This window comes from Triticum aestivum, chromosome 3B (genome assembly GCF_018294505.1).
Source record: "Triticum aestivum cultivar Chinese Spring chromosome 3B, IWGSC CS RefSeq v2.1, whole genome shotgun sequence".
NCBI classification, from domain to species: Eukaryota; Viridiplantae; Streptophyta; class Magnoliopsida; order Poales; family Poaceae; genus Triticum; species Triticum aestivum.
The window spans coordinates 518,581,980-518,590,210 of NC_057801.1; the positions used below are offsets into that span (position 1 = coordinate 518,581,980).

The 8,231-nt window shown below is 53.7% G+C and overlaps 1 protein-coding gene across 1 annotated transcript; it reads right to left on the bottom strand.

Moving 5' to 3' along the window:
- Positions 1-1,947: 1,947 nt before the first annotated feature.
- On the bottom strand, positions 1,948-4,702 carry LOC123070687 (BURP domain-containing protein 3). The gene is made up of 3 exons (XM_044493979.1): positions 4,455-4,702; positions 3,794-3,902; positions 1,948-3,722 (listed from the first exon to the last, which is right to left on the bottom strand). The coding sequence occupies exons 1-3, from the start codon at positions 4,494-4,496 to the stop codon at positions 2,359-2,361; spliced, it is 1,515 nt and encodes a 504-aa protein (XP_044349914.1). The 5' UTR covers positions 4,497-4,702; the 3' UTR covers positions 1,948-2,358.
- Between the last annotated feature and the right edge of the window lie 3,529 nt (positions 4,703-8,231).

Consider the following 8,231-nt stretch of genomic DNA (forward strand, 5'->3'; position numbering starts at 1 on the left):
TACCTCGCCGGCCGTGACGCCGGCCGCCTCGCCGGTGGCTCCGACGGCGCCGCCCGGCCCAGTCACCCGCGCTCGTACCGGCGTTCATCGTCCGAGCCTCCGGTATTCGAGCGATGAGTACGTCCTCGCCGCCTCCGCCGCGGAGTTGTCTCCCATCCCTGCATTCGCTCGCGCCGCACTCCGTGATCCTCACTGGCTTGCGGCGATGCAGGAAGAGTTCGATGCTCTTCAACGGAACCGCACCTGGACCCTGGTTCCTCGGCCTCCTCGCGCCAACGTCATCACCGGCAAGTGGGTCTTTCGCCATAAGACCAGCTCGGATGGTACTCTCGAGCGCTACAAGGCTCGCTGGGTGGTCCGTGGTTTCCGCCAGCGCGCTGGAGTGGACTTCACCGAGACGTTTGCCCCGGTTGTCAAACCGGGCACGATCCGCACCGTCCTGCAGCTCGCCGTATCCTGCGGCTGGCCTGTTCACCAGATGGATGTCTCCAACGCCTTTCTCCACGGCCATCTTGAGGAGCAGGTGTATTGTGAGCAACCCACCGGTTTCGTCGACGCCTCACTTCCCGGCCATGTGTGTCTGCTGTCCCGCTCTCTTTACGGGCTCAAGCAGGCACCCTGCGCCTGGTACCAGCGGATCGCCGGGTTTCTTCAGACACTGGGCTTCAGCGTTACTCGCTCGGACGCCTCACTGTTTGTCTATCGCCACGGTGACACGACTGCCTATTTGCTGCTTTACGTCGATGACATCATCCTGACGGCCTCCTCCGCAGCTGTTCTTCAGCAGATTACTCTCCGGCTGCGTGGCGAGTTTGCTATCAAGGACCTGGGTGCTCTACATTATTTTCTTGGCATTGAGGTCGTTCGACGTCCGGACGGTTTCTTTCTTCATCAGCAGAAGTATGCACATGAGCTTCTTGAGCATGCTGGCATGCTCAACTGTCACCCTGTTGCTATTCCTGTTGACACGAAGGCCAAGGTCTCTGTTCTTGAGGGCTCGCCTGCGTCGGATGCTCCTTTCTACCGGTCTATTGTCGGCGCTCTTCAGTATTTGACCCTCACCAGACCGGATCTTCAGTATGCTGTTCAGCAGGTGTGTCTCCACATGCACACCCCTCGTTACTCTCATTGGACTCTCGTGAAGCGGATCCTTCGTTACATCCGCGGCACGATGACCCTTGGGTTGACACTTACGGCGTCTACTTCTCTGGAGATGGTGGCCTACTCCGATGCAGATTGGGCCGGCTGCCCTGATACTTGTCGGTCCACCTCTGGCTACTGCGTCTACCTCGGTCCTTCACTCGTCTCGTGGTCGTCCGAGCGACAACCCACGGTTTCGCGCTCCAGTGCGGAGGCTGAGTACCGAGCTGTGGCCAACGCTGTTGCCGAGTGCACCTGGCTACGACAGTTACTTCAGGAGCTGCATCACGACATATCCCAGGCTATGGTTGTCTACTGTGACAACGTTTCTGCGGTGTACCTCTCCGCCAACCCCGTTCATCATCGCCGGACTAAACACATTGAGCTGGACATTCACTTCGTGCGCGAGCAGGTGGCTCTTGGACGCATTCGGGTTCTTCATGTGCCGACTGCATAACAGTTCGCCGATGTGATGACGAAGGGACTGCTGACTTCTACCTTCGAGGAGTTTCGTTCCAGTCTTTGCGTCACTGGCGCCGCTTCGACTGCGGGGGGTGTTGAGTATATTGTGTACATGTATATTTGTGTGTAGGGCCCACCTCCTGTTTTCCTTGTATAGTTGAGGTTGTGGCCCACCTCTGTACTTATATATACGTGCCTGATGCACCGATCAATATATCGAGATTGCATGGCCCATAACTTGCCCTTCTACACCCTGGACTGGGCTGAGACAACCTTGAATAAACCGGTGACATCTTGATTGCCTGGTTCGTTGGTGAGATCTATTTCAGCCAAACAGACGATCCGAGAAATAAATCCGTGCCGGGTTAAGTTGAGCCAGCCTCATAATCGAAGCATTGACGATCGAAGTACTTTTTACATCATTAATCCAAGCATTGATGATCATGAAGTCGATCAATGATGGTAAAAGAGAGGTAAATAAGTACCAGTCTTTTTATTGCATCAACGTGCTAAACTATACAGCAAACAGCCCTCACTCCGCACAAGCTGGCGATACTGGCAACGCCATCCAAATACAATAGGCAACAACAACGGAAATGTATGCCAGGATGCAAGATACCATATACTCGTATAGTAGTAGGACACAGCAGCGTCTGCAGAGGCTAGAACGTAAACGAACGCAGGCATCATCAACCCAAATAGCAAAGCACTGAACTGCATGGTGCTTACGAACGAACGTGAACAGACCTGGATTCTTCAGCCGCTGCGGGTCCAGACGACGTGGTCCTGCGGCAGGAAGTGGCAGACCGGCGCCGCGCCGGGCTTCACCTTGAGCACCTGGAACGCCACGTGCCTCGGGTTCCAGCCGGCCGTGTCGGCGTGGCACACGGCGACGGCCTCCACCGCCGTGCCGTCCTTGCCGACCATCGACACCGTGTACGCCCTCGTCGCCTGCGTCAGGTGGCACGCGAACACGGCGTACGCGTACGGCTCCGCGTGGCAGGCCACGAGCTGGTCGGCCCCCGCCGCGCGCTTCACGCCGGTCATGGTGTACTCCTGCTCCGGCGACCCCTCCTTCCCGACCACCGTGGAGACGGCCCTCACGTGGCTGGTCCCGAGGCTGGACGTGGCGAAGTCCACCATGGACTCCAGCGACGTGGCGCACGACTTCTTCTCCCCATTGTCCGCCGCCGCCTCGCACTCGCGCAGCGTCTGCTTCATCTCCGCCGCCTCCACGGAGTCCGGCGCCACGGAGAAGCGGCTGAGGATCTCAGGGACCTTCTCGGAGGAGAACGGAATGGTGTCGGCCTCGCTCCGCGGCAGGAACTTCTCTCCGGCGCCTGGGGTGGCCATGAAATGGACGTTCATCTTCTTCCCGGCGTGCAGATCCTTCTCCAGGAAGAAGAGCGCGGCGCTGGGGTCGTCGTGCATCTGCGTCTCCGTTGCGGCGTAGTTGTACATGAAAGGCGAGACGTTGACGTGGACAGGCTTACCCCGGGGTTTGCCGCCTGGCTTGCCGTAGCCAGGCTTGACGTTGACGCCGACGCCGCCCTTCCCGACGCCGACCGTGGTGCCGCCTGGCTTACCGTAGCCAGGCTTGACGTTGACTCCGACGCCGCCCTTCCCGACGCCGACGGTGGTGCCGGTGCCACCAGGCTTGCCGTATGCAGGTTTCACGTTCACGCCGGCGCCACCTTTCCCGACGCCGACCGTGGTGCCGCCGCCAGGCTTCACGTTCACGCCGACGCCTCCCTTCCCTACTCCAACCGTGGTGCCACCGGGCTTGCCGTAGCCAGGCTTGACATTGACGCCCACGCCACCCTTGCCAACGCCGACCGTCGTGCCGCTGGGCTTGCCGCTGCCAGGTTTGACGTTGACGTCAACGCCGCCCTTGCCAACGCCCACGGTTGTGCCCCCGGGCTTGCCGTAGCCAGGCTTGACGTTGACACCCACGCCGCCCTTGCCGACGCCGACCGTAGTCCTGCCGGGCTTGGCGCTGCCAGGCTTGACGTTGACGCCGACGCCACCCTTGCCAACATCGACCGTCGTGCCGCCGGGCATCCCATGACCCGCGTCGACATGGACACCGCCTGAGCCGATGTTCACCGACGTGCCCCCGGCTGTGGACAAGCAGGGAGAAGGGTCAATGCTTTCCCGTGTACCGAAGCTGTTTGCTTAAGAGATAGCATACCTTGATTGTTTAGGAGTTGAGAGAGGGAGCTTGGCATGGGTGTGTTGGGAAGAGCAGACTTCCAGTATTGCTCCGGAGCACGAGCTGCATGGCTTCCTACCGACGCAATCTGCATGAAAATTATATGGTTAGTCTCTACGGAGTATTTGAGGTCATCAGCGATTAACACTTTGATGAAAACCTCTCATGATGTATACACATGATAGTGTACTGTCACTCTCGAATCTCGATCCCTTTGCTCTATCACGGGACTGGTAGAAACATATCAGCTTAACAAATCTAGCAAAATCACAGTAGCCTACAGGTTGAACACCTTGTATGTCTCACACATAAAGCTTTTGATTTTCACGTAATCGACTCCTTCGCACACTATTATTTTGGGGTATTCTTCTTCATGTAAACACCATTTTATACGCTGTAAATTGGCATAAATCCCTATGCTTTTCTTTTCCTTTTTCAGATGTAGAGCACCATATGTTTTAGTACTGCTACTCGAATAAGCATGGAACTAGCTAGGAAGAACAATAGAACAGAGCAATATGCCTCCCACAAGCAGGGTAGGGAAAATTAAGAACAAAATCACATCTACATGCAGGTGTGTTGGAGAAGATGATGAATAAATTAGGGACGGAAAACGAAGGCATGGTAGTGAGGAACTGACCAGTAGAAAGCCAAGGATGCCGGCGGCGACGAGCCTATCCATGGAGGGCACCAATGAGGAAGCTGACGACAGCTCGCTAGGCGAAGATGATCTGCTCACTTGGAACTGCCACAAGAGGAGATGTGTCCTTGTACCGAGCACGAACGTCGATATTTATAGAACCAAGTCAGAGAGTAGATGTAGGTGGTTGCGGGGAATTAATTTGCACAGTTCGATCTATTAACTGCCCCGATGCAAACAATGCAGTACTCTCAGTGCATCACTGAGTAGCCGAGTACGGCTGTGCAGGTAATACGTAGGAGTACTACGTACAGACTTACAGAACAGAACTGATTGTACACCATACGTAGCTAGAGTTGCACCTGTCCAGGACGGAGGACGCATACGAAAAACGACGTCCCGCGCGTGCAGCGCAGGTGCATCCACTGTTCTCATCCATCGACTCAACCGTCCCTGCCTCGCGCGCGCGATGATATTGAATGTCGGTCGGCGTCGTGCCATGCCGATACGGCTCCACCGGCAGCGTGGCGCGCGCCTCCACGTCTCCTCCGGCAGCTGACGGTTGCGCGGCGAGTGTGACTGCGAGATCGGTCGTTCGCCGCCTGACCACTTCACACATGCTAGCCTCCTACGCATAATCCTAGCCCCTTTTTTTGCAACGAATCAAGAGCTTTATTCAACTAAGCAATAACCCTTTTTCAGAAAAAACTAAGTAATAACCGGTTACAATCTGCCCGTAGGCAACTGATAAGGAAATCCGGGATATGAACTAGCCAACTCTCCGTCCCATCGAGTGAGCATGCACGTCGCGCACACTCATGAGCCGATACATTTAGTTCCCTACTTACATGCCGAAACGGGAAAGAAACAAATCTAGGTATAATAGCCTCTAATTCTCTAAAGATAGGCGCCGCAACTGATCTTGTAGTGGTGCGCGAATTTCAAAGGTTGATCAACTCCAAACAATCAACCTGTATTATCACATGTGAGTATCCCTGGAGCTGAGCAAAAATCACTCCCTCCCGTAGTGCCAGAAGTTCAGAGACGAAAGAATCCGAAACTCCTGGCAGTGGCTTGCAGCATGCTCCTAAGAACGCAATGTGCGAGCATGCGATTCCGTCTGCTCCTGCTGAGAGAGCATCTGGAAGCACTGATCCATCAGTGTTGATAATAATCCAGCCCGCCTTCGGTGGATGCCAGGATTGTACTGAAGTGCATCTCAGTCGTTGTGCTGGAAGCTCAAGAAGTGATAGGGTTTCATGAATCAATTTGATGGCCATAACCGGGTCGTACCCGTCCTTGTGGAGTACTCGGTATACAGACAGTGGCGGAGCTAACCGAAAAACTCTGGGGGGAGGGGGGGGGGGACGAAACACAAATCATCAGTGTCTGGGGGGTCAAATGCTAAAAATGTTCTAATCTAAGTCTCCCTAAAAAAATTCTTCAGAAATTGGTCAAAGGCTGGGGGCAGCCCCCCCCCCCCCCCCCGCCCCAACATAGCTCCGCCACTGTATACAGAGTAAAGTAGGACCGAGTGGGAAATACACTTTGGTTTCTAGGTGTATTTACATCCTATACGAGATTTTTCTTTAATAATTACAAAAAATCTAAAATGTTTATAAGTTTTTTTGAATAAACTTCACTTTCGTTTGCATAACAGCGCAAGTATATGACCACTCCAGGATCGAGTATCATTTTTTCTGATGCCGAGTGTTGAACATCGAACTCCAGTCTGCCGGTCCATGGACCGCACCGACCCCCATAATGGTCGTCCATCTCCGGTGGTTGCAAGATGCCTGTGTATTGCCCAAAGCACTTATTGAGGGCTGTAGCAGCCATGCTGGCCAATGTACATACGCTTCACGGGGCACGGCACGAGGATACGAGCTAGGCTACGTTGCCTGGTTGCTGCTCGTCAAGATCGGTGAACAGGGGCAGCGGGGCAGCCGGCCCCCATGGGCCATGGCCATGGGGGCTACGAATCCGGTATGCGGGCGTGCTGGTGAATGGTGATGTCCCATGATATGCGGGCATCGCGGTCGCAAACGTTGAGCGTGGCAAGTCTCAAGGGGCCGGGCGCACTAATGGAGTGTGGAAAATGGCGACTGCCCGTCGCGCTGATAGTTGGGAGTTGGTTGGGGGCAAGCGCGAAATTGACACCGAATGCCTTTACGTGCTTCAAGACACCACCTTCCGGCCGCCGGCCGGACCATGTGTTGAAACATGGTTACGGACAAGAGGAAATGACGTCTGTCCAGACCATTCTAGTACTGCTTTCTGCAATGTTTTAGTACTGCTTTCTGCTAGGATTTCTCAGTTTTCATACTCCGTAGTACATCTATCGGTTCTACCTAGCATTGCTTCTAGATTTATGGCTTGTCCCTGGTTTCGAAAGGCTTTGTCATCCAGTATAGGCGATACTTCTTTGTCCCTAATTAGTAGTCACGTATGCCAGTGACGCATCGATCGGATGTTTAGCTTGCTGGTCTTTGTGGTGGTAATGGGAATGGCCGATATCGTAAGCATGGCTGTTCTGCGGGGAACTATGTGCGATCTTGACATGTGTATGACCGGAACGTTAAATGTAGCGTCACTAATTTAGGGTTCAATCCTTGCCATCCCTATCTTCACCGCTGTCTCCCACTTGTCCTGGTATACTGCCACCAGCCCCGAAAGGGATCAAGATTCAGAGGAATTACCACGACCCCTTGCTGCACAAGCAAAGAAGATCAGGCAACGGATGGTGATGACGGACGGGTGGCCATTACTGATTTCGTATTGCGGCAGAGCACAGCAGAGTATTAACTTGCACTGCTCCTTTGAAAAGGCCGACACGTCTTCAAACCACTCGGGTCTGAGTCTGACGAGAGTGCAGACTGGCGACGTATGAATACTTTGTGATGGCGCCCATAAATTATCTCGCCCACTCATTTTGGACTAACAAGGCACCGTTCATGTTTGGTGGATTCCGCCGTACGTACGTATGACCGTTTGATCCACGTTGGCTTTGCAAGGGTCCTCGTCGAAACGTGTACGAGTAGAGCTCAAAATGATGGTACGCGCAGTTATTTGGCGGGGGCGTCGCAGGGCCCGTCTTAAAGGTTCCTGAGCACGGTTGGCCGTTGGGTGTCAACTGGTAGGCGTCACGTACAAAAGTTTAATCGCCACGCAGAGCACCTTTTCAAGCCATTGATGTGGTTCCGTGGCAACATCACATCGTTAGGCTGGTCGTAGTGGAAGGGAAAAAGTGCAAAACAAATCTGAAACTTATAGACGAAAGCTAAGACGAATCCTGAACTTTCAATCTCAGAAATCAGCACACCGAGCTCTCTGACCCTGATCTATTTTTAAACCTTAAAGGAATTTTGCTGGTATTCACCGATGTGACAAGGACATTAGGACAAATCGGTCGGGCCCATTAGCGCAGTCGCTCATGCCCTCGCTCTGTTCTGTTTTTTTTTCATTTTCTTTCCTTTTTTCTTTGTTTTTATTTTTGTAATAATTTTCTTTTAAAATAAAAGAACCCATTTATCTTCTATTAGGAGCGACAAAAAATACTAGTGATTATATAACCCAGAGCTAGCGAGGAAATCGTAAATCTCTTTCGCTATCAGAGCCCCAAGCACACGAGCCAATGCTCTGGGTGCGGCAACCATATCACCTACAGGAACCACGTGCCCAATGGACACGGACGAGCAAGACATTGCAACGTCGGAATCCCCCTTCTTGAAGTCGAGCATCTGGCTGGGCTCGAGGGGTGGTAATGGCGGTAATGCC

Excerpts from the sequence above, each read along its gene's own strand:
- LOC123070687 (XM_044493979.1), bottom strand. The coding sequence starts at position 4,496 with ATGGATAGGCTCGTCGCCGCCGGCATCCTTGGCTTTCTACTG. Across the intron at positions 3,903-4,454 it reads GCATCCTTGGCTTTCTACTG|ATTGCGTCGGTAGGAAGCCA; the intron begins GTCAGTTCCTCA and ends ATTTTCATGCAG. Across the intron at positions 3,723-3,793 it reads TCAACTCCTAAACAATCAAG|CCGGGGGCACGTCGGTGAAC; the intron begins GTATGCTATCTC and ends GCTTGTCCACAG.